At 44.1% G+C, this 25,054-nt stretch overlaps 2 protein-coding genes across 13 annotated transcripts in view; one reads left to right on the forward strand and one right to left on the reverse strand.

The window, feature by feature from the left end:
- LOC124134232 (girdin-like) overlaps positions 1-10,983 on the reverse strand; it is a 71,159-nt gene extending 60,176 nt beyond the window's left edge. For 10 of the 12 annotated variants that reach the window (XM_048403361.1, XM_048403356.1, XM_048403365.1 and 7 more), the window contains exons 1-2: positions 10,900-10,983; positions 8,191-8,254 (exon numbers count right to left, since the gene is read on the reverse strand). The gene's annotated coding sequence lies outside the window, so the exon portion shown is untranslated. Of the gene's footprint in view, positions 1-5,129; positions 5,383-8,190; positions 8,255-10,899 lie in introns of those variants that run through there. The other 2 variants (XM_048403346.1, XM_048403342.1) reach the window with 2 other exon arrangements.
- A 6,519-nt stretch (positions 10,984-17,502) lies between these two features.
- LOC124134253 lies at positions 17,503-21,145 on the forward strand. The gene is made up of 3 exons (XM_046498977.2): positions 17,503-17,674; positions 19,006-19,249; positions 20,236-21,145. The coding sequence occupies exons 2-3, from the start codon at positions 19,040-19,042 to the stop codon at positions 20,353-20,355; spliced, it is 330 nt and encodes a 109-aa protein (XP_046354933.1). The 5' UTR covers positions 17,503-17,674; positions 19,006-19,039; the 3' UTR covers positions 20,356-21,145.
- The last annotated feature ends 3,909 nt before the right edge of the window (positions 21,146-25,054 follow it).

Raw genomic sequence — 25,054 nt, forward strand, 5'->3', positions numbered from 1 at the left:
AAAAAAATGACAGCAAATGAGTTTGATTGTTTGTTTGTATGTTGTTTAACGCAATATTCCAGCTATGTGACGGCAGTCTGTAAATAATCGAGTCTGGACCAGACAATCCAGTGATTGATGTCATGAGCATCGATCCACTCAATTTGGATACGACGACATGCATCAACCAAGTCAGCGAGCCTGACCACTCAATCCTGTCAGTCGCCTTTTACGAAAATCATAGTTGTCTTTTACGGTAAGCATGGGCTGAAGACCTATTCTACCCCTTTCGACATCATTTCACTGCTTGGATGTTTTTGACGAAATAATGAAAACACCACAAGTTTGCATGTCACTGTCGAACAGCAAATCAAAGTCAATACTCCAAACACTACCACTATGTTAAAACTACACAAATAGCGCATTCTGTGCAGTATGTATGGAGCTTGCTACACAAACGCTTTTCATTGGATGCTTATGATACAAAACTGGACTTCAGGTGAAATGCACTTGGGATATTATTACTTTTATTTGAGTGAGTGAGTGAGTTGTGTTTAACGCAGCTTTTAACATTATTCCAGTTACTGTTATATCATGGCGTGTCAGCTTATAGTGGGAGGAAAGCCCGAAGTGATGCATGTCTCAGACATTTACCGCTCGGTCAAACCAATGAGCATGGGTATGGTGCTGACAAACCTAGAAACATAATCAGGGCGAACCGGGATTCGAACCCACAATCATAGGTTTCTGGCATGCCCAAGAGACACAACTCTGCACAGCGAATTGCGGCGCCTTAGACGACTGGGCCACCCGTGCCCCCATTTGTAATTGAAAAGAATTTAAGACTGAAGATAGTTTGTGATATTACAGTGTTTACATGCCGGTGATGTGCTATGGAATACGGACATTATTTTCTCTCGTCGATCTTGCAAATAACATCCAGCTATGAATCGGTTATTTCTACAGTAAAGATGACAATAATTAAGGAGCCAAACTGGTAACCAAAATTAAAATAATGGTGTTAAAATTCAGTCGCGTATGCGACCGTTCAGTCGCTAATAAGGGGGCTGACATGTGCAAATACATGAATCTTTCAACCCTGATGGCAGTGGTAACATTATAACGAACAGGTGCCATAGGTTTAACAACACTTACATGACTACCAAACAATGTAATCACACCAACTTCTGAAATATAAAAAAAAAGGTTTTATAAAAATTGTCGTTTTTTTCATACTGATTTTAATTCATTTCATTGTTATTTTATACTTCTTTTTTTTATAGACGTCTCTAGAAAAATAAACTTTGGCCATTTTCTCATATTCATCTTAATTCATTTTATTTGAACTTAATTTTTCAAAAATCTAAAACATCTATGCCAATTTTAAATGCAATATTGAAAATTTAAGTACAACTCTCTTACACTACCAACATGAACTGAATACATGTATAACCATTGATCAAATCCGAATCACAGGCAAGCCAGGAGTGATATATCACACAGCAGTGTCTATATAAAAGCAAACCGATCATAATGGCAACACAGTTTTCAAAAGAGACCTATTTGACCAAGGATCATCCTAGCCTAACAGACTTAGCAGTTGTAATAAAACATCTCTTATTCCTGCCCCTACACCCACGACTACTGATATCTCTGATATCGGCCATAGTTTCTAATCCCTCATAAAACATCCCTGTCGCAAGTCAACAGATTAATTCAGCTGGTATAGACTACCCTGCTGTAGTGCAACACAAGACCAGTTGTGCCTTATCATCCCCGCAGTACTTCAACTGTAATCATATACTTGGTCAGGGGACACACATATAACGATCTCAAGTCATACATTTTCTTCACTGGCATACAGATCAACCAACCTCAAAATAATTAACAAAAATATTAAATATGGAAAGAATTATTTTCTATTCACCAAATGCAAACTTACGTATGACCAGACCAAACTTTGCATGAAATAGTTTAAGCTCTGTGAAATGAGTTATCTGTGATTTTTTTAATATTATGACTGGTCACACAACGTATCATGAGAGACTGCATGAAACCTGAATTCTTTGATTTTCAGAGCTACAGATAAGCAGCGTATTTGCATAAAAAAAACCCCAAAAAATATTCAAAACCTGATTACTTTCACTTCACTTGCGTACAGAAACGCAAGCATTAAATGAATAACTCAAATGTATAAAAACAGCCAAAATACCCAAATGCATACAAGGGAGCTAATTTCCAAAACACAATTACAAGCTAATTTACTTTCCGAGTCAAGCCTATATATTTAGAACACTTATCATGTACATCTACAACGTTATTTCATATTTATTAAATCTTAAAATGTTCACTAATTTTGGGGAAATACCCCAAAGAGTGATGAATAGATGAGTTAAAATATATTGGTTACCCAATGAAAAATGTCAAAAGCCAATTAAAAGAGAAACCCAATTGCTCAAAAAGTTGTCATGAGCTGTGATTTTGTTTCAGTTTTTAGTTCATAATTTTAATTCATTGACGCATTCAGAAAAGCTCACACAGACTATATGAGCCATCTGGTTTGTTAGCTATACCAAAGTCAACATAGTTTCTTGCATTATGGACGAATGTATTGACATATATAAAACAACAAAGAGAACAAATATTGTTCAATAAAAAATGAGCCTATTTTGGACATCTGATTTTTAAACCAACCCTGGCAACAATTTCTTTTGTTTTTGTTTCCATGGTTTTGGATCCTGGCATATTGACCATGAAATCCATTAAAGAAAAAATGAGAAATATTGGATAGCAAACCTGTGGAGTAAATGCAATATCTAATGACTGTTTATGTATTACCAAGATATCACAAACTAGTAACAGCATGATTGATCTGAAGATGATCTGCTAATGTTATAATCACCATGCCTGTCACACCTGGGCCAGTAGGCCAAACACTCAACCTCCTGACAATCCCTCCTGTCGGGCTAATCTCTGATAACGGCGGATATTCCTACCTAAACGGATGTCAATGTACGGCAAATATTTCTTACAAATCAAATACAGATTGTGGTTTATCACCTGGAAGACAGATAAACAGATGTGTTCACTACGGTCAGGATTTAAATTTCTCGGACAGTTGTCAGAAGAGTCTATAATTGATAAAGATATCCAAGAATGTTTGTTTTTCAATTGGTCTTGGCAGGGAACTGTTGTGTTTCAAACTTTTCGGAACAAATTCATTCACTTAGCGAAGACAATCTGGCGAATAGGAACAAAATAATCTCAGGGATAAATTGATTTCATTGATGCCGAGTCACTACGCCACGAAGATTCATCGACTGATCAGGATCTCTATAGGCCGATCTGGTGTGAGTTGATATAAGGAGGTTTAACAGAGTACCGCCTCCTTGGTGTTCGTACCAGCAACTGGTACCGGAGCCGATCCGAGCCATGCTGCTGCATTCATCCCTGGCCACAAAGTAACAACACTTTAAGTACAAGCTTGGGTCCATCATCCTTCAGCCATCAATAGTTTGCCTCTATGTAATAACTGATAGATGAACTTACAGCGATTCACAACATTAACAAACATTAATCCTCCTTTTGCCTTGAGTGGGCTCGATTTAGCTATATAAAACATGCACCAGGGCATACTATTGCTGAAAAATGCAACTAATGTTTATGTCTACTTGAGCCAAGTGCATGTCAATAATGTTTAAATGTGTGTCTTGACTTACCCTTTGTCCACACAACATTGATCTTTGAACACACAATACCTCCAAGCCATATTTACCATACTCCATCACTAATCACAGTGTTATGTGTAAATGGTCATGCTTTCTTGGGCTTGACGCCATCAAACTGTGGGTACTTCAGAATTATGTGCTCAGCGTTAGAAACTGGCACTATTCGTGTTGTCCCTGCCAGACTGCCCAATAGTTAATATATCATAAGGACAAGTAGACATTTGCCATTATTAATGGTTTTGCAAAATGTAATCATCATAAGGACACATGCTTGCCGTAAATGGCGACTATGCTTGTTGTAAGAGGCAACTAACGGGATCGGCTGGCCGGGGTCGCTGACTTGGTTGATGCATGGCATCGTATCCCAAGTGTGGATCAATGTTCATGATGTCAATCACTGAAATGTCTGGTCCTGACTCGATTATTTACAGACCGCCATCATATAACTGGAATATTGCTGAGTGTGGCGTTAAACAACAAACAAACAACAACTTACTACTATTGCCGGCATTGATAAAACCCTACCTTGTGGAAGACTGGCTGTATTTATGACAAGTCCAAACAGCATATGATTGAAACAGGATGGGATTAGTATAGTTACTATACAAAACATTTAGAAATCAGGTAAATTGATTCTGTCGGATGGAAAACTTGTAGGTCCATCAACTCCCCCACCCCTAAACTTAAGGAATTAAGATTTTTATCCGACATCAGACTTTTGAACTTGTCCCTTAAGACAGGCTTACAATAGTCACAGTGCTAAGATTGCTTTGTGGAAGAGGGCCCTGGGTAAGAACAAGATCACACAGGTGCAAAAACAAGAAAGTGTCCACTTCCTAGCTACCTTACATGGTCCACACAACATACACCTTTACCTATGACAACACTACATGCTTACAAATGCAAGTGTTACTAACATAAATGAATCTGTGGTCAGCAATACAACAAAAATATTTCCAAGGCTCAATAATACACAACTTTCGTTTAACTTTCCCTATACAGTAAACTATGTTTAAAACGAACACGCTTATAATGAACTGAAGGATATAACAAACTTATGTTTTAGTTCCAGGCATTTGTTGAAAAATGCTGTATATATGCTTATAACAAACTACAGTTATTACAAACTAAAATTAGTGGTCCCTTTGAGTTCGTTATAACCGTAGTTTATTGTATATGTAAGAAATAACATGATCAAAAGTCGGTTTCAAAAATTTACCTATTTTTATGACGAACATAAAACAACTTTCCCAGTACTTTGAGCTCAAATAAAACCTCCTATAACAGTGCAACCTGGTGCTGTGACAAAAATTCTTGTAAACCTACAGTGTTTCCAGCAAATGTCAATATGCCCATTCACCATGTAAGTATCACAGCCCCATTGAGGTCCAAGTTTTTAGATTAATGTGAGGCATTACTTACCTGTCACGTCCTGCCATTGACGAGCGAACAACACATATTCCCAGGTGAGCTCAACACCCGTAGACAGTGGCATGTACTTGAAGCTCTATATCAACATCAGATCAAACTCAACAACACTTCTTGTGCTTGAAACATTCCCAGCCCACAACGCTACTGACCCATTACCCAGCCATTCAGAGTCACTATGAAATTATCAGTGTTATGTGGCTCAAATCACCCCCACCTAAGCCCTGCTACACAAACTCTGCTTATGCCTGGGCTAGGCAGTCACAAGCACTGACTCCACTGTGGTCAATAGGCGTGCAATTCACGCCCAAACATGCTCGTCGCTTTCACTTGCCACAATAGTACTGATCATTTCATTGATTACAGGATGTGTGTGTGTTTATGGTGAGTGAACAAGATGCTTGGAATCAGCAATTGAACCATTAATGAGATCATCAGTCCTTGTAGATGAGGACATCACAGATCAGCTGTTGACTGGGAGCTGATCAGCTGTTGAGTGGGAACAGATCAGCCGTTGATTGGGAACAGATCAGCTGCTCATAGGAACAGATCAGCTGTTGAATGGGGATAGATCAGCTGTTGAGTGGTTACAGATCAGCTTTTGACAGGGAACAGACAGCTGTTGACTGGGGATAGATCAGCTGTTGACTAGGAACAGATCAGCCATTGACTGGGAACAGATCAGCTGTTCATAGGAACAGATCAGCTGTTGACTGGGAACAGATCAGCTGTTGACTGGGATCAGATCAGCTATTGACTGGGAACAGATCAGCGGTTGACTGGAAACAGATCAGAGGTTGACTGGGAACAGATCAGCGGTTGACTGGAAACAGATCAGCTGTTGACTGGGAACAGATCAGCTGTTGACTGGAAACAGATCAGCTGTTGACTGGGAACAGATCAGCCATTGACTGGGAACAGATCAGCCATTGACTGGGAACAGATCAGCGGTTGACTGGAAACAGATCAGCTGTCGACTGGGAACAGATTAGCCATTGACTCGGAGCTGATCAGCTGTTGACTGGGAGCTGATCAGCTGCTGACTGGGAACAGATCAGCTGTTGACTGAGAACAGATCAGCTGTTGACTGGGAACAGATCAGCTGTTGATTGGCTGGGAACAGATCAGCTGTTCATAGCAACAGATCAGCTGTTCATAGGAACAGATCAGCTCTTGAGTGGGAACAGATCAGCTGTTGACTGGGGATAGATCAGCTGTTGACTAGGAACAGGTCAGCTGTTGACTGGAAACAGATCAGCTGTTGACTAAGAGCTGATCAGTTGTTGACAGGGAAGAGATCAGCGGTTGACTGGAAACAGATCAGCTGTTGACTGGGAACAGATCAGCTGTATATAGGAACGAATAAGCTGTTGACTAGAACAAAATTATCCATTTACTTGGATAAAATCAGCTGTTGTCGACTGGGAACATATCAGTTGTTTAAAGGCAACACATACACCTTTCACAAGGATCAGATCACTTGTTAATAGGAAACAGATTACAGATAATCTATCTGAAATTATATTGGTAATGGTTGGTGTGACTAAATACATCAGTGAAACTCATAAAAGTATCAAATATACCCCCAGTTTACATCAAACACAATGAAAGCTCACACCTACGATGCCAAAGTACCGATTACATGTCTCATACAACTCCAGGTCCAGATAACAAATCTGCCTCACCCACCTCATGGTGGGGTCACTGGTGATGTCAGGACCTGTGTGAGGCCAACAGCTCTTTGTCCACCAGAATTCCAGACATACATTCAAAATGTTAATCCACCATGGCAGGATTCACAGACAACTTTAACATAATGCATTAGGTAACTAACAAAATATACCCTGATTCTGGTACAGAAACTATTGATCACATCTGTAACCAGCTATGGAATGTATTTGTCTAGTTTAACATTGTTTACTTGTCTGACGGTACATTTATCACAGGCATCATATCATAAACTCGCCACCAGGTACTTTTGTCAAAAAAATACTTCCAAGGGTGCCCTTCAGGGTTCAGGTCTTATATAAGCCGTGCCATTATAATTATAGCTGTGCAATGGGCACTTCAATACAAGGAACTTCCAACCACAACTGGCCATTCAGAGGAATGACAATAAGATGTTCTTTTCAACAATACCTTGCTTGGGTGTATACAAGACCAAACAGCGAGGTAATGCTAAGTGAAGTAATTTAATGGCTGATATGACATGCTCTCTGGAGTGAGTGAGTGAGTGAGTATTGTTTTACACCGCTTTTAGCAATATTCCAGCAATATCACGGCGAGGGACACCAGAAATGGGCTTCACACATTGTACCCATGTCGGGAATCGAACCCGGGTCTTCAGCGTGATGAGCGAACGCTTTAACCACTAGGCTGCCCGACCGCCCTCATGCTCTCTGGAAGTGTTTTTTACTTGTTTAAACATGAATCTTTGTCCCAAGCTGATTTTCCTCAAAGGTAGGTACATACAAACAAAAGGTGGTCTTCTCAGGCCATGTTCATGCTCTCCGGTTTTCTTTTGATGCTAGAAAAATCAGCTTTTCACACTCAGTATGCCAAACGTATGTTACTCCAAGAGATTGCTTCTACTTAATTGCTGGAATTGACCTTTTCTTTGGTTGGTATTTTTGGAAAGCCGGCTCCTAGATGTTCCTGAAACCTTTTGTCTGTCAGTATCGCTAGCGGTGGATACTGTGTACCAGAGGTCAATTACCGTCAAAGTCCACAAAAGAGTCAATACTGAAATTGTGCTCTGTCGGAGTAATATTTGCATATGGGTACCAGATGAAATGCTGTCCAATTATTTATCTAACATTTATTTAACATTTCAGAAGTTCAGACAAATTCAATTTTCAATCATTTTTTCACATAGGATGGAAAGGACATTGTGGCATATTACCGCTGAAATCTAGAACTCCAGATCAGGTTAGGTTTTGAGAAAGGGGTACATTCTTTTCTACTCATCACAGCCCTAGAGGTAGGTTCCCCATTTGATTGTGATCTATGTGATCTGCGTGAATATGGTGTCGTGAGGACTGCCAGGGATTCCTACCTTGTTCGGCCTCCACGTCCAGGCGGTATATCCAGCAGGTGGCTACAGTCCCGGGCACATGCTCCTGAAACACCACCATAGGAGGGCGATGTACAGTGAGTTCAGGGTAGGGGGCACAGACAGCCACATGTATAGGGGGGCCTCTGTTGAAACAATTGTTCTCTGCAACTCGTTCCCAGAAAGTTGAATGCTTGCCTTGGCTTGTGTAATACACTAGTGCATGCAGACATATTGGGGAGACAGGGGCAGGCATATTGGGACAGCATGCATAACTCATTTTTTTCCAAATAAAGAACAGGAGCCTAACTTCCATGACTGGAGGTGACATCACACATTCTGGCATTTCGGCTATGGAAGATGCCTGCATCCAGGGTCAGTGAGGATTTTGTGAGTAAAATATTTTATTTTTTTATAAGTAATATCAGAGCCCATGTTACCTTTCTTAAGAGATCCCTGTTAGGTCAAATGTATTGTTTAACATTGATACCAAGTTCCATGGCATGTGGTCAATGAGTTTGTTTGTTTGTTTGTTTGTTTGTCCACGCAATTGAGATATGATGACATGCATTAACAAAGTCAGCGAGCCTGACCACCCGATCTCGTTAGTCACTTCTTATGACAAGCATAGCCGCCTTTTCTGGCAAGATAAAGACCTATTCTACCACGGATCTTCACGGGTTTCATGCTCAATGATTCCTCAGCGTTTTGTGAGTTCTTGAAGACTGATACTTCGACATGTCGGGTATTTGGGGCATCGTCTATAGAGGTTAGGAATTTTACATGTGCCAAGTTCTATTGAGAGTTCTACATGGGCTATGTGGGCTGTAAAAAGATATGGACAAATGGTAAACCTATGCACTAGGACCATTCTGCCATATCTATTTTACATACTATTCAACCTGTTCATGTAGGAGGTTCAACATTTGATAGGTCCAGTGAAGTTTCTGAGTTGGAATTAGTCTTCAGCAATGAGTAAGGGGGACCGAGGTCCTGGGGGCACATTTGGACAGTGCCCCATACTGAACAAATAGATAAAACTAAAGAAATTGTGAATTGTTTAAGTAGATAAACGTTGCAATTGTTAAGAAACCTATGGGAATCAAACAAATCTATTGTGTTACAATCCATGGAACAGATTTTGGATGTACCTGCCCAAATAGTCTCTTTCATATGTAGCTACCTCCCACTGAGACTTTGCTAGTTCAGGAAGAGTTTGTTACAAACTAAGGACATTGCTCTCCACGCATCCTTTTGTGATGTTTGTCTTGTTTATATCTCATTACCCCGTTCTTTTGATGGCGTAAGTTGTGCAGTTTTGGGAGGGGGGTTATTTGTTGTTTATTACCACACTCAACAATATTCAAGCTATATGATGGTGGTCTGTAAATAAAATAAAATAAAAATATACTGGTCCTGTTGGATTTCTACTGGACACAGCGGTCCTGACAAAGGGTTTTAAAAGGTAATACTTCATTGCATTAAGATGAATCCTACCAATTAATGTCTTCAAGAATCCATACCATATGTATACAGTTTGAAACAGAACGTGAGTGAAAAAAATACAAGGCTTTGATGTAAACATCCCTTTCTGAAACAAGTAAGTCTGCCATGTATATACGCTTGGTCTCGGGATCTTCCAAAATAAATAAACGCTGGTCGTTTATTCAAGGATTTACAGTATGACTACCATCCCAGTTGGTGCAACATGTCAATTTACAGGTTTGAAATTAACATGAATTGTATTACTTTAGTCTTTTCTTATGGCACAAATCAGTGAAATATGTGAGGTGTCCCAAGAACCCCAAGTTTGGGAGTGAGTGAGTGAGTGAGTTGGGTTCAAAGCCACTTTTAACAGTATTCCAGTTAATTATATCACGGCGTGTCAGCTTAATGTGGGAGGAAAGCCCAAAGTGATGCAGGTCTCAGACATTTACCACTTCGGTGAAACCCACGAGCAGCGGTATGGTGCTGACAAACCTAGAGACATAATCGGGGTGAACCAGGATTCAAACCCACAATCATAGGTTGCTGGCGCGCCCAAGGGACGTAACTCTGCATGGCGAATTGCAGCGCCTTAGACAAATGGGCCACCCGTGCCCCCAAACCCATGTTTGGGAAGGCTGGGACTTAAATCAGACTTGCATTTGTTCACATTGCAAAAATACGGTAGTAAAGTTTCCATGAACATGCACTGTGTCGAGTTGTTATTTCAAACATAAAGAAAAGAATATAAGAAAAATAGATGTCACTTTATGTGATGTCTCTTTCGAAATTTGAGACGTCTGCAAAAATTTCAAATTATTGTCAAATGACATATCATGATTGAATGTTTTTTTAACCCCAACACAGCAGGATCAATAAATGACAAGGAATCCTACGTGCGTGGATTAAACGCTCACCGACTCTGTAGCAAATGTAAACTATCTATCACATCATGGCATCATTACACACACACACACACACACACACACACACACACACACACACACATTCGATCAGCTGTCAATAAAATAAAAAAATAAACAAGGCTCCATGCTACCTGACGAATCAACTTGGTTGATGACAGGCGATCTACCTGTAACTGTACACCATTGCGTCACAATTGCTCAGCATGCACATGTGTGTTTAAAATCAACGTATGCCTACACACACAAGAGGTGCACACACAATAACGCTCACACTTTCTTTGACATGTAAATTTCAACGCACCTGTCACATGCCGGCCGCCATCTTCTCCATAGCTACCAGTGGCGTCCCCTCTGTGACGTCACACAGCGACACGTTCAATCTTGACCGGGGTAGATTTTCCCGCGCTTGTGTTGCGACGTGACTTAATTAGCGCCGAACGCCGAAGATCAATAGATCAGTAGTTGGCTACAAGTGAGTGGTCTCGAACTGTGTTTACTCGTTAACCGACCGCCAAGACAAAGATCAACTTACATGTGTGAACGTTCATGACGGTTTCATTAATCTTCATACACAATATATTTGTTGACAAATGTTTTGCTTAGCCGAGGCAATTATTTCATAATTATAATAGAGAAGCGTAACCACTGACAATAGAAGTCTGTTGTGTTCGGTAACTTTTTAGATATTATGTATATTGCAGGTGTTCGAAGACACGGAAATTTGTAGCCATAAGCACAACACCCTATGTATATAGGCTCTAACGGTGGTCGTCACGTGTGACGAAGCATTATCCAATTGTCTATATACATATGCAGGGCTATGTGCCCCCAACCTCTGTTTTATACTTATGTAGGGCGATGTCACTCTCCTACCCAGAGTTCCATGCGGCCGGCAGCCAGCTAGCATAGTACCTCTGCCACAGGCCAGCGCCATGTGACGATTCGTCACATCTTTCACAGTTCATTCAAGATATTGCATATGCTTTTCATCCGTTTCATGTTTGACAAGTCTACACATTTTCATAAACAAATGTCAAAGAATCGTTAACTTTCATTGAGAAAGTATGCAAATACGTAAAAATCTACTTGTTTTTGTGTAGTTATCCTATGTTTACATTGGTTGTACGGCTCCACGTGCTGTCATCGAAGCCCAACGGAGAGCTAGCGACACGGTCACTTTGATGCATAAATATATATTGTCATGCAACTCACTGTCGCAGTTGTAGTAGCATATCTATATAGTTATGCAAAACAATATGTAAAGCGCCCCCAAATGCTTGAATTAGTCCGTTCTTTACTGATTTCTGAAAAAGCGCGTTTGTTTACAAACAAGAGAAAAGTCCGGTCACGTGATATGCAAATTAGCCTGTGGCAGTGGTGTTATGCTGAGTCACCACTGCGACGGAGTGTGGGGCGATGTATGTTTAGTTATTTTAGGGGGCAATATTTTAAATTTGACCTTGTTTTTACCAAGCTCTAACATTCTCTCAAAAGGCATATTTCGCTTTTTGAGCCTCCTTTCTCGTGAATTTATTGGAATGAGGGAGCTGAACTTTGGCATGTATATTTCTCTCCGTGTATGATGATATCGCCTTGTGTTCAAAGCAGTAGCAATGCTGACATCAACTTTTTCAGTTTCGGTCTTTGTTTACATGTAGACTGCACACCCCTAGGAGCTCGTGCCTCGACGCTGTTTTCATGTATTTGTTATTGGTGTTTCATTTTAGATTAATAGGCAGGTCTATGTCTTCATCTATATGGAAATCTTTTTTGTTGTGAGGTAAGCCTCAAATACTCAAATATATACTACCTGTCTGTCGGTCCCAAACCTATCTTACATGCTTATGCACCCATAATGTCAGTCTTAAAATATGGATGTTCAAGATGTAATTTTGGTCAATGCAGTAAATTTAGAACCGCGTATGAATAGAATGTTTGAGTAAACCGCACCATGTATCATATAGTGTAAAGTGTTTTGCATCCGTTTTTGTCTATATTTCCGACATGTTCCCGCGGCCGGTAACGACGCATTACGCTGCTACATGTGTACGTGACCCCGGCACCACGCCGACCCACGTCCTGTAGATATTTACCAGGCGCTTCAAACACTTCACGTGGGGCCCCCTTAACTGCGAACAAATAACATGAAACAGTCTTCTTAACTTGTCTCAATGATAGTGATGTTTTCTATAAAAGATTTGATCCATTTAACTTTTTTTTTTTAGTTAAAGGCCATGAAAGTAAGCTTCTGCATAAGTAAGGCTGTATTGTATTGAAAGCGGATACAAAACTAACAATATTCTATACTGTTGCTATACATTTTATGCAGGAGAGTCTGTGTTGCGTCATCAACACCTCTGTCGGTCTGGTCTGTATGCAACTGGAAAAGGGTCAAGAACGAGCTTAATAACAAATCGACAAATAACAATCTCTAAATAATGCGCTCCAGGCATTTCACAGCAAAAGCCACATGTTGATAGGCATTGTTTACGTGTGGGTTTTGTTTTTGGGGGGAACAGGCACAATGTTGGGATTTTCCAAATTTAAATGTGATGAAAATCTAATGACGCTTGAGGTTTTCATACTTGGATTAAACTTTCTAAATTTTTATGATTATTTTAATTATTTATTTAAGGGTGTCCTAAATATGTCTTGCCTTCTGACGTCAGAAGATAGTAAAACACGTGGCTAGGGTAGGCCCTCCAAGTAATAGTAGCTAACGTGGCTAGGGTAGGCCCGCCAAGAGATACTTGCACACATGGCTAGTGTAGGCCTTCACAGAAGCAGTAACTAGTGGCTAGGGTAGGCCTGCCAAGAGATAGTAGCACACGTGGCTAGGGTAGGCCTTCACAGAAACAGTAACACACGTGGCTAGGGTAGGCCTTCACAGAAACAGTAACACACGTGGCTAGGGTAGGCCCGCCAAGAGATACTTGCACACATGGCTAGGGTAGGCCTTCACAGAAACAGTAACACACGTGGCTAGGGTAGGCCTTCACAGAAACAGTAACACACGTGGCTAGGGTAGGCCTTCACAGAAACAGTAACACACGTGGCTAGGGTAGACCCGCCAAGAGATACTTGCACACATGGCTAGGGTAGGCCTTCACAGAAACAGTAACACACGTGGCTAGGGTAGGCCCGCCAAGAGATAGTAGCACACGTGGCTAGGGTAGGCCTTCAAAGAAACAGTAACACACGTGGCTAGGGTAGGCCCGCCAAGAGATAGTAGCACACGTGGCTAGGGTAGGCCTTCAAAGAAACAGTAACACACGTGGCTAGGGTAGGCCCGCCAAGAGATAGTAGCACACGTGGCTAGGGTAGGCCTTCACAGAAACAGTAACACACGTGGCTAGGGTAGGCCCGCCAAGAGATAGTAGCACACGTGGCTAGGGTAGGCCTTCACAGAAACAGTAACACACGTGGCTAGGGTAGGCCCGCCAAGAGATAGTCAGGTCACGTCCCCCGTCACACCAGGTCCCCGTCATATCAGGTCCCCTGTCACACCTTCCCCGTCATATCAGGTCCCCTCGTTAGATCAGTTCCCCTCGTCAGTTCAGGTCCCCATTCATATCAGGTCCCCTCCTCAGATCACGTCCCTCGTCAGATCAGGTCCCCCGTCAGATCACGTCCCCCGTCTGATCAGATCACCCGACAGATCTAGTACCCCGTCATATCAGGTCCCCGTCAGATCACGTCCCTCGTCAGATCAGGTCACCCGTCAGATCTAGTACCCCGTCAGATCAGGTCCCCTGTCAGATCAGGCCCCCGTCAGATCACGTCCCCCGTCAGATCAGGTCCCCCGTCAGATCAGGTCCCCGTCAGATCAGGTCCCCCGTCAGATCTGGTCCCCGACAGATAATGGTCCTCCGTCGGTTCTGGTACCCCGTCAGATCTGGTCCCCGTCAGATCAGGTCCCCGTCAGATCAGGTCCCCGTCAGATCAGGTCCCCCGTCAGATCAGGTCCCCGTCAGATCATGTCCCCCGTCAGATCTAGTACCCCGTCAGATCAGGTCCCCCGTCAGATCTGGTCCCCTGTCAGATCAGGTCCCCCGTCAGATCAGGTCCCCCGTCAGATCAGGTCCCCGTCAGATCAGGTCCCCGTCAGATCAGGTCCCCCGTCAGATCAGGTCCCCGTCAGATCTAGTACCCCGTCAGATCAGGTCCCCCGTCAGATCTGGTCCCCCGTCAGATCAGGTCCCCGTCAGATCAGGTCCCCCGTCAGATCTAGTACCCCGTCAGATCAGGTCCCCCGTCTGATCAGGTCCCCCGTCAGATCAGGTCCCCGTCAGATCAGGTCACCCGACAGATCAAGTCCCCGTCATATCAGGTCCCCGTCAGATCAGGTCCCCCGTCAGATCTGGTCTCCGACAGATAATGGTCCTCCGTCGGTTCTGGTCCCCCGTCAGATCTGGTCCCCGTCAGATCAGGTCCCCCGTCAGATCAGGTCCCCGTCAGATCAGGTCACCCGACAGATCAAGTCCCCGTCATATCAGGTCCCCGTCAGATCAGGCCCCCCGTCAGATCTGGTCCCCGACAGATAATGGTCCTCCGTCGGTTCTGGTCCCCCGTCAGATCTGGTCCCCGTCAGATCAGGTCCCCCGTCAGATCAGGTCCCCGTCAGATCAGGCCCCCGTCAGATGACGTCCCCCGTCTGATCAGGTCACCCGACAGATCAAGTCCCCGTCATATCAGGTCCCCGTCAGATCAGGTCCCCCGTCAGATCTGGTCCCCGACAGATAATGGTCCTCCGTCGGTTCTGGTCCCCCGTCAGATCTGGTCCCCGTCAGATCAGGTCCCCGTCAGATCAGATCCCCGACAGATAATGGTCCCCCGTCAGATCAGGTCCCCTCCTCAGATCACGTCCCAAGTCGCATCAGGTACCCTCCTCAGATCACGTCCCAAGTCGCATCAGGTACCCTCCTCAGATCACGTCCCAAGTCGCATCAGGCACCCTCCTCAGATCACGTCCCAAGTCGCATCAGGTACCCTCCTCAGATCACGTCCCAAGTCGCATCAGGTCCCCGGTCACATCTGGTCCCCGTAAGATCAGGTCCCCTCGTCAGATCAGGTCCCCCGTCACATCTGGTCCCCGTAAGATCAGGTCCCCTCGTCAGATCAGGTGCCCTCGCCAGATCAGGTCCCCTCATCAGATCAGGTCCACCCGCGCGATCAGGTCTCCGTCAGGTGAGGTCCCCTCGCCAGATGAGGTCTCCGTCAGATGAGGTCTCCGTCAGATCAGGTCCCCTCGCCAGATGAGGTCTCCGTCAGATCAGGTCTCCGTCAGATCAGGTCTCCGTCAGATCAGGTCTCCGTCAGATCAGGTTGACTCAGTGACTTGATTCATGGCGTGTCATCGTATCCCGACGGCGTCAGTATGTGGTCCAATCTCGATTATTTCCGGGCCGCCGTCGTTTAGGTGAAATACTTGTGAGTGCGGCGTTAAACAACAAACAAATGGTCCCGATTTTAAGTATAAGTGGAGGCGTTTAACAGCCAGTTTGAAATTGAAACACTGTCTTCATGTATAACTGGGGTATTAACTGTTGAATTACATGAACGCTAAAGTATAAAAAAAGCAGATGAACAAAGTGGTGTTTGAACCACTCGCATAAAACTCTGTGACACAACTAAATCGCCCGAGCCAGGTCCCTTAACGTGACAGGCCCCATCTCCTACTAAGGCAGAGTCACAAGTCCATTCTCACGTAGCGTGACGCGTGTTGGAAAGCGGCCAACAATGTTGAGATATCTATTGTCAAGGAAATGGTAAATGACTGAACCATTCATACTTTTTCATGCGCGTGTATACGATACACCTGCCGGCGAAGTTATTCGCCTCGCTCTATGCTGATGATACCTGTTGAAACAGAACATTCCTCTTATAGAAAGAAAATGTATGTTATGTCCATCAAATGATACTGCAGATGAATACCATTTGTTTACTTGTGTGTATTTTAATGAATCAAGAAGAGCGAGCGAGCGGGTATGATTTTACGCCACTTGTAGCAATATTCCAGCAATATCACGGCGGGGGACACCAGAAATGAGCTTCACACATTGTACTATGTGGTGAATCGAACCCGGTCCTTTGGCGTGACGAGTGAACGCTTTAACCACTAGGCTACCCGGCCGCCCAGAATCAAGAAGAAGGTTCTTATCTCCTTATTACATTTATGGACCATCAGTTTTCAAAATGACCAAGTTATTTCAATGTGAAAACATATCTACTCTGAGGACACTGCCTCATTTCTCATGTTTCTGTCGCTACATTTTTCGTACAAATAAATAGAACATACTGTATATTTGCCGCCATGTCACAAAAATAGACCTGTGTAAACTCCTCATTTTGCTGTGATCATAGCCTGGAGTGAATAAAGTTCTGTTGTTCTGTTCTGTTCTAATTTGTTTGTGTTCTGGGACAACAAGCCTCCAGCGACTTCTCTGCGCAGTTGACAAGCATCATGGCGTCCTACTCAGTCTACCTGCCTGGAGCACGCGTCTCTCACCCCCGCTAATCTGTTTGTAATCAATCTGAGAGTGAGGTGCTTACTTCAGGCAGCGATTAGCTACTGCTAGTAAATAATTCGCTAATAATACACCGTCGGCTCTTATGACCACGCTGTGTCGGGATCGATCGTTGCTGGGTTGCAGGGGACGCGATCGCATCTACAGGGCTACCTCATCACAGCTACCGTACTCGTTGCCGGAGTCCTCTACGTTCCCGAAGTCTAATTCACGGGTATCTTGAGGAATTCCATAAAGAAATTTAAGCATTTAAAATTCGCTGGTTGTATCACAGTCAAACGTGACCCTTAAGTCATCCTCGTATATGATAGCAGCTCTCTCTGTTTGAACTTTTATATGTATGTATACGGTAGTTGATATCTTGGCGAGACTGTAAGGTTTTTGACTTTTTGATCTGGGAGTGAGATTGGCATGTTGATTGGGTGACGGGCTTGTGTTTTGGGGTTGTCCCTGAAACGACGGAGGTTGTTGAGACGCTGTGCTTCTACGTGGCCAGAGACGAGGATGTCTTGACCAACGACGACACAGCGGGACTTATTCATTGAACTGGTGAGTTTATATGGTTACAGAAAGCTAGATTTGTGATAAAATTCTCTTGCGATTTGTGACGTGTATTGAATATGCTGATATGCAGTGTTTTCTCGTTTTCCGAAAATACACACACGTTTGATTTATGTAATTATAATGATTATGAGTACATAAACTCTTAAATTCGATTCCCTATATGGGTACACGGTATGGGATCTGTTCTTGTGCCCCCGTCGTCATAGTGTTGGAATATTGCTGAAAGTGGAATAAAGCAATTCTCACTCACTCACCCTGTTACCCTGGCTTATTAATGATGTTTTCGTATGATAAAACACGTCTTCTTCTGAAGGAGTTATGTGAAACAGTTCAGTGTTGAAAGTTACTCGACAAAATACAGTACAGCTCCCGTTTATGATGCTACACAGTGAGTGAGACATTCGGATAATGTTTTCTACGTGTCGGGGCGGTCGGGTAGCCTAGTGGTTGAAGCGTTCGCTCGTCACGCTGAAGACCCGGGTTCGATTCCCGACATGGGTACAATGTGTGAAGCCCATTTCTGGTGTCCTCCGCCGTGATATTGCTGGAATATTGTTAAAAGCGGCGTTTAACCCAACTCATTCACTCTTGTACGTGTCAATGCAGAGTATCGTACAACAATTAGATGTTCTTGTTGAGAGAGCGTGGTAAAGACAACAAAGAGATAGGGTGTCTTGAATACATACCGTTTTTCGGACAATAAAGATCCAAAAATAGTGACGAATATAAGACAAACTGGCTTAGAGAACGTAACGGCTTAAAGGTCAACTTTATCAGGCCACGATATGATATCTAAAGTAAGTGTTCTACATTTCTACAGATCAGAGCTGTCAGAGAGACGGACTGCAAGTAGTTCTTGCATAAAGTGGTATTGCTCTCGAGTTAAATAATGTTATATTTTCAAACAAATAAAGTACTTAAACTCATTAAGTGTACACACATATTGAACGCATATATGCTCAACGTATGTGATCAACCGTCAAGTTTTGGTTTTGTTTCTTGTTTAACGCCGAGGGGTTTCAACAGTTAATATTGTATGGGTGAAAAACAATTTGGGGGAAACTGCAGAAATGTGTTTTCAGAAGAATTCATTCAAAACATTTTTGTTTTTTCTCGAGAACATTCTGCATTGTATTTCAATTCATTGAATGTTCTTCCACTCTCATTTCCTTGGAAGATGAATTGTGTGTGACTAAATTAATCATAGTTTGTAGGATGAAATAAATGTTGAAAAATGAAAACGATCATATCCCTAAAAAGGTATTAGGTCTGTATTAATATTATCGATCGCGTTTGAATGAGTTCGTATTTTGCAGTTGAAGGGAGACAACTCTTACACACATACGGAAGATGAGCTCGCTGCGCTCCTCGGTTCGACCCAAGAGCTCCAAACAGAAATGGGGCACTATCCTGAAGCCAGAATTTGGTCTTGGCTACCAGAAGCTGACAAAATACGAGATAGCCCAGACTGTAAACCGCCTAAATACTGTACCAAGCTCCGATGACAGAGCCTATGAGCGCTTCAATAAGAAGATGTCTCAAGCAGAAGTTGATGAAATGGTGAGTGTGTTTGGAGCACGATGAAGGAATTTCAGAGAGCAAAGATTGGCATTCTTGAAGTCTGTGAGTCAGTTAAAAAATGTACAACTTTATGGATAACAGCTTCTGGTCTATTGCATAAAGCAGCGTGTCGATGTAGATTCTTACAACGTTATCAATTCAACTTGATAACGTTGTGGGAATCTTCATCTATATGTAATAAACCAGAGACTGAATTACCTTTTCACTGACACATCGAGACACCCCAACGCGACCCCATTAAAACAAATTTCCGTTTTGACGATATACTCATAAAAGTCCAGCTCACTATGTACCGGTCTTGTAAGTAGTTTGGTATTTTTACAGGAACGTTGCCTCTGCGTAATACTTCCTCATATTAACTGTAAAACAGGTTATACCAATGAACGCCTTGGTTGATTGTCGTCATGTTGATCGTTTAAGCTACTTATTCAACTTCCAAGTTGTCGATTGAAGAAGTTATTGACATGCCAAGACTCTGTTTGACCTTCACCTCCGGTTTGTGTTTTCCCCGCCATTTTGATAGCTCGGCACTGGGTGGCACAGTGGTGCAAGTGTTCGCTCCTAACGCCGATCCCAGTTTCGATTCTTGGTTCAACATTGGTGTTCTCCGCCATTTAGAACCTGGAATATTGCTAAAAGCGGCGTTTTATTCCACTCTAAAGCTAATCTCCACTTATGCTCCCTCTCTCTGCCTCACCCCTCACCCTTTGTCTCCACCACGCCGAGGTCCCGGGTTCGATTCCCCACATGGGTACAACGTGTGAAGCCCATTGATTGTTTAAGCATATTTCTTAGCATCATCTAAGTATCTCTCCCGTGATTGCAGGGTGGGGAGGTAGCCTTTTCGTTAGATTCCCCACATGAGTACAATGTGTGAAGCCCATTTCTTGTGTCCCCCGCCGTGATATTGCTGGAATATTTCTAAAAGCGGCGTAAAATTATACTCACTCACTTTGTCTCCGCAGATCAAGCGAGTGTCCAAGACGGACGTGGACAGGATCCCCGACTCGGACCGGCGCGTGCAGAAGTCCATCTACATCGGCATGGGGGTGGTGTCCTCCTACGCCTGGCAGGGCTACAACTAGAGGCGGCCGGCCACACACTGACCACTGGCCTAGCTGGGGACAACTTGTGACCGGCGGATAACCCGATGACCACAGACTCGCTAGGTGTAGCTTAGATTTTTAAATTTTTAGTGCAGTTTTTTTTCACTTTTCGAATTGACTGCTTTTATTGACTGAATATATGGTTTTTGTAGTTCAACATTAGACATTATTTAATAGACTGGTGACAAGCATGCATACATGCATTCTACCTAGGCAGGTGCGTGTTTTACAAGTGACGAACATGCATGCACTAAACCTAGGCAGGTACGTGCTATTCAGGTGACAAGCATGCATACATGCACTTCTCCTTGGCAGGTGCGTGTTTAGAGGTGATAAGCATGCATGTATGCATGCACTATACCTTGGCAGATCGGATTTGCCTCTCACTTTCTACTTCGCAAGGAAGATCTTCTCATCCATGTAGTGTGTATATAGTGCAGCATAGGATGTTCGTAAATTCGTCAGGTTGGAGCCTTTCGTGTTTGAGCCTGTAATATAAATATGCAAATTCCATTATTATCCGCTTCCATCAAGGAAGGCGGTGGATCAGCTATGCATGCCATGTTATTGCCATGTACAATGCTGTCAATCATCAGTGATGCCCATAGTAACTTCCCCCACACAGCGTATAGCGTGTGATCGGTGCTCAATAGATTTATATGACGGCCGTTTTCAGGTGCAAAATATGTTGTAGTTTATTTTGAAATAAAAATGCTAGTGATTACATGTTTGTATGTCGATTTCATGAAATAAAGGACAAGGAATAGCCTCCTGTGTGATGTGGTATATGAGGTGTATTCCCTTGTTGCCTGGGTCACGACAGGTGTATATCAACCCCTACAGTAAGTCTCACAACACGCGAGATGGCTACAGCACGTACAGTATGGTCCTTGGTACATGACAGTTCGGCCGATGCAGGCAGTCGACCATGGTTTTTACTTCTATTTGTAATCGCATGTTTGTTAGGGCTGGGGTAGCCTAGTGGTTAAAGCGTTCGCTCGTCACGCTGACCACCCGGGTGCGATTCTCCACATGGGCACAATGTGTGAAGCCCATTTCTGGTGTCCACCGCCGCAATATTGCTGGAATATTGCTAAAAGCGGCGTAAAACCATACTCACTCACTGTTATGTGTATTATGATTGAAATGAGTTTGAACACGAATTCGAACACAACCGGTATTGCAGTTTATTTGTTTATATATTCAACAGCATATCCGTTACCCAGTGTGAAATTACTCCAATTATTTTTTATCTGAAGGATTTCCTAAAGATGACCTTATTTCCATTCCAAACTTGTTCAGAAGGTGTTAAATCCCTCATACACACGCAGCAAACAGTAACTGTTGTGATGCATGTTGCATAAAGAGGTTAAAACTACATAATTGAACATGCGTTCAGACACCTTACTTTATCTAGCATCTCGCTTGAAGCCAAATGGTTTCAACTTACTATTATCCATGTACACGTCAGTGTAGCTTTGTGGGTCACGGCTGACATGCACGCGACGTTAATCCCTATTTCACCGCACTATGTGATATACGGGTGGGCACTATAGCTAACACTTGCAGATAATAAGAGAACGATCGTTTGATATACAGGTGGGTACTGTTGGTGGCAGGGGTAGGAACGGTCCTATGTTGAAGGGGTGGGTACTCTTGGTGGCAGGGGTAGGAACGGTCCTATGTTGAAGGGGTGGGTACTCTTGGTGGCAGGGGTAGGAACGGTCCTATGTTGAAGGGGTGGGTACTCTTGATGGCAGGGGTAGGAACGGTCCTATGTTGAAGGGGTGGGTACTCTTGGTGGCAGGGGTAGGAACGGTCCTATGTTGAAGGGGTGGGTACTCTTGATGGCAGGGGTAGGAACGGTCCTATGTTGAAGGGGTGGGTACTATTGGTGGCAGGGGTAGGAACGGTCCTATGTTGAAGGGGTGGGTACTCTTGATGGCAGGGGTAGGAACGGTCCTATGTTGAAGGGGTGGGTACTCTTGATGGCAGGGGTAGGAACGGTCCTATGTTGAAGGGGTGGGTACTATTGGTGGCAGGGGTAGGAACGGTCCTATGTTGAAGGGGTGTGTACTATTGGTGGCAGGGGTAGGAACGGTCCTATGTTGAAGGGGTGGGTACTGTTGGTGGCAGGGGTAGGAACGGTCCTATGTTAAAGGGGTGGGTACTGTTGGTGGCAGGGGTAGGAACGGTCCTATGTTAAAGGGGTGGGTACTGTTGGTGGCAGGGGTAGGAACGGTCCTATGTTGAAGGGATGGGTACTGTTGGTGGCAGGGGTAGGAACGATCCTGTGTTGAAGGGGTGTTTTACTCTTGGTGGCAGGGGTAGGAACGGTCCTATGTTGAAGGGGTGGGTACTATTGGTGGCAGGGGTAGGAACGGTCCTATGTTGAAGGGGTGGGTATTCTTGGTGGCAGGGGTAGGAACGGTCCTATGTTGAAGTGGTGTGTACTATTGGTGGCAGGGGTAGGAACGGTCCTATGTTGAAGGGGTGGGTACTGTTGGTGGCAGGGGTAGGAACGGTCCTATGTTAAAGGGGTGGGTACTGTTGGTGGCAGGGGTAGGAACGGTCCTATGTTGAAGGGGTGTTTTACTCTTGGTGGCAGGGGTAGGAACGGTCCTATGTTGAAGGGGTGTGTACAATAGATGGTTGAGTTAGGAACGGTCCTATGTTGAAGTGGTGTGTACTATTGGTGGTAGGGGTAGGAACGGTCCTGTGTTGAAGTGGTGTGTACTATTGGTGGTAGGGGTAGGAACGATCCTGTGTTGAAGGGGTGTGTACTATTGGTGGTAGGGGTAGGAACGATCCTGTGTTGAAGGGGTGTGTACTATTGGTGGTAGGGGTAGGAACGGTCCTGTGTTGAAGGGGTGTGTACTATTGGTGGTAGGGGTAGGAACGGTCCTATGTTGAAGGGATGTGTACTATTGGTGGTAGGGGTAGGAACGGTCCTGTGTTGAAGGGGTGTGTACTATTGGTGGTAGGGGTAGGAACGGTCCTGTGTTGAAGGGGTGTGTACTATTGGTGGTAGGGGTAGGAACGGTCCTGTGTTGAAGGGATGGGTACTGTTGGTGGCAGGGGTAGGAACGATCCTGTGTTGAAGGGGTGTTTTACTCTTGGTGGCAGGGGTAGGAACGGTCCTATGTTGAAGGGGTGTGTACTATTGGTGGTAGGGGTAGGAACGGTCCTGTGTTGAAGGGATGGGTACTATTGGTGGTAGGGGTAGGAACGGTCCTGTGTTGAAGGGGTGTGTACTATTGGTGGTAGGGGTAGGAACGGTCCTATGTTGAAGGGGTGGGTACTATTGGTGGTAGAGGTAGGGACGGTCCTATGTTGAAGGGGTGTGTACAATTGATAGTAGGGGTAGGACCGGTCCTGTGTTGAAGGGGTGTGTACTATTTGTGGTAGAGGTAGGGACGGTCCTATGTTGAAGGGGTGTGTACAATTGATAGTAGGGGTAGGAACGGTCCTGTGTTGAAGGGGTGGGTACTATTGGTGGTAGAGGTAGGGACGGTCCTATGTTGAAGGGGTGTGTGCAATTGATAGTAGGGGTAGGAACGGTCCTGTGTTGAAGGGGTGTGTACTATTGGTGGTAGGGGTAGGAACGATCCTGTGTTGAAGGGGTGTGTACTATTGGTGGTAGGGGTAGGAACGGTCCTGTGTTGAAGGGGTGTGTACTATTGATAGTAGGGGTAGGAACGGTCCTGTGTTGAAGGGGTGTGTACTATTGATAGTAGGGGTAGGAACGGTCCTATGTTGAAGGGGTGTGTACAATTGATAGTAGGGGTAGGAACGGTCCTATGTTGAAGGGGTGTGTACTATTGATAGTAGGGGTAGGAACGGTCCTATGTTGAAGGGGTGTGTACTATTGATGGTAGGGGTAGGAACGGTCCTGTGTTGAAGGGGTGCGTACTATTGATAGTAGGGGTAGGAACGGTCCTATGTTGAAGGGGTGTGTACTATTGATAGTAGGGGTAGGAACGGTCCTATGTTGAAGGGGTGTGTACTATTGATGGTAGGGGTAGGAACGGTCCTGTGTTGAAGGGGTGCGTACTATTGATAGTAGGGGTAGGAACGGTCCTATGTTGAAGGGGTGTGTACGATAGATGGTTGAGGTAGGAACGGTCCTGTGTTGAAGGGGTGTGTACAATTGATGGTAGGGGTAGGAACGGTCCTATGTTGAAGGGGTGCTGTCTCCTATTGCTGTCTCAGCCTGTATTTTGAGTGAGTATGGTTTCACGCCGCTTTTAGCAATATTCCAGCAATATCACGGCGAGGGACAACAGAAATGGGCTTCACTCATTGTACCCATGTCGGGAATCGAACCCGGGTCTTCGGCTTGACGAGGGAACGCTTTAACCACTAGGCTACCCGACCGTCCCTCCTATTTTGAAGGGGTGTGTACTAACACAGTCGTAGATACTGCCAGTGTTCGTTACCGTTATTCACCTGTGATGCTGCTAACTGAAAGCTGACGTGGTATATCTGTAATATTGCAAACATGTTCGGGTATCCATGTTTAACTGTCGCGTGGCATCTCACTGGGCTAGCACTGTATTCCGCTATAAGTCTTGACGAGTACAAGCCACATTCACACGTTTATGCACGTCGCTCCATACGTGAAACAATCTTGAACGCGAAGTTAAACCCCATTGCCCACACCGTATACAACATACTT

This window comes from Haliotis rufescens, unplaced genomic scaffold (assembly GCF_023055435.1).
Source record: "Haliotis rufescens isolate VD_foot unplaced genomic scaffold, xgHalRufe1.0.p SCAF_1, whole genome shotgun sequence".
In the NCBI taxonomy this organism is placed as follows: domain Eukaryota; kingdom Metazoa; phylum Mollusca; class Gastropoda; order Lepetellida; family Haliotidae; genus Haliotis; species Haliotis rufescens.

Bases quoted from the DNA above. Each gene is read 5' to 3' on its own strand.
- LOC124134253 (XM_046498977.2), top strand. From the start codon at position 19,040: ATGAGCTCGCTGCGCTCCTCGGTTCGACCCAAGAGCTCCAAACAGAAA. The intron at 19,250-20,235 runs GTGAGTGTGTTT...TTGTCTCCGCAG, and splicing joins AAGCAGAAGTTGATGAAATG to ATCAAGCGAGTGTCCAAGAC.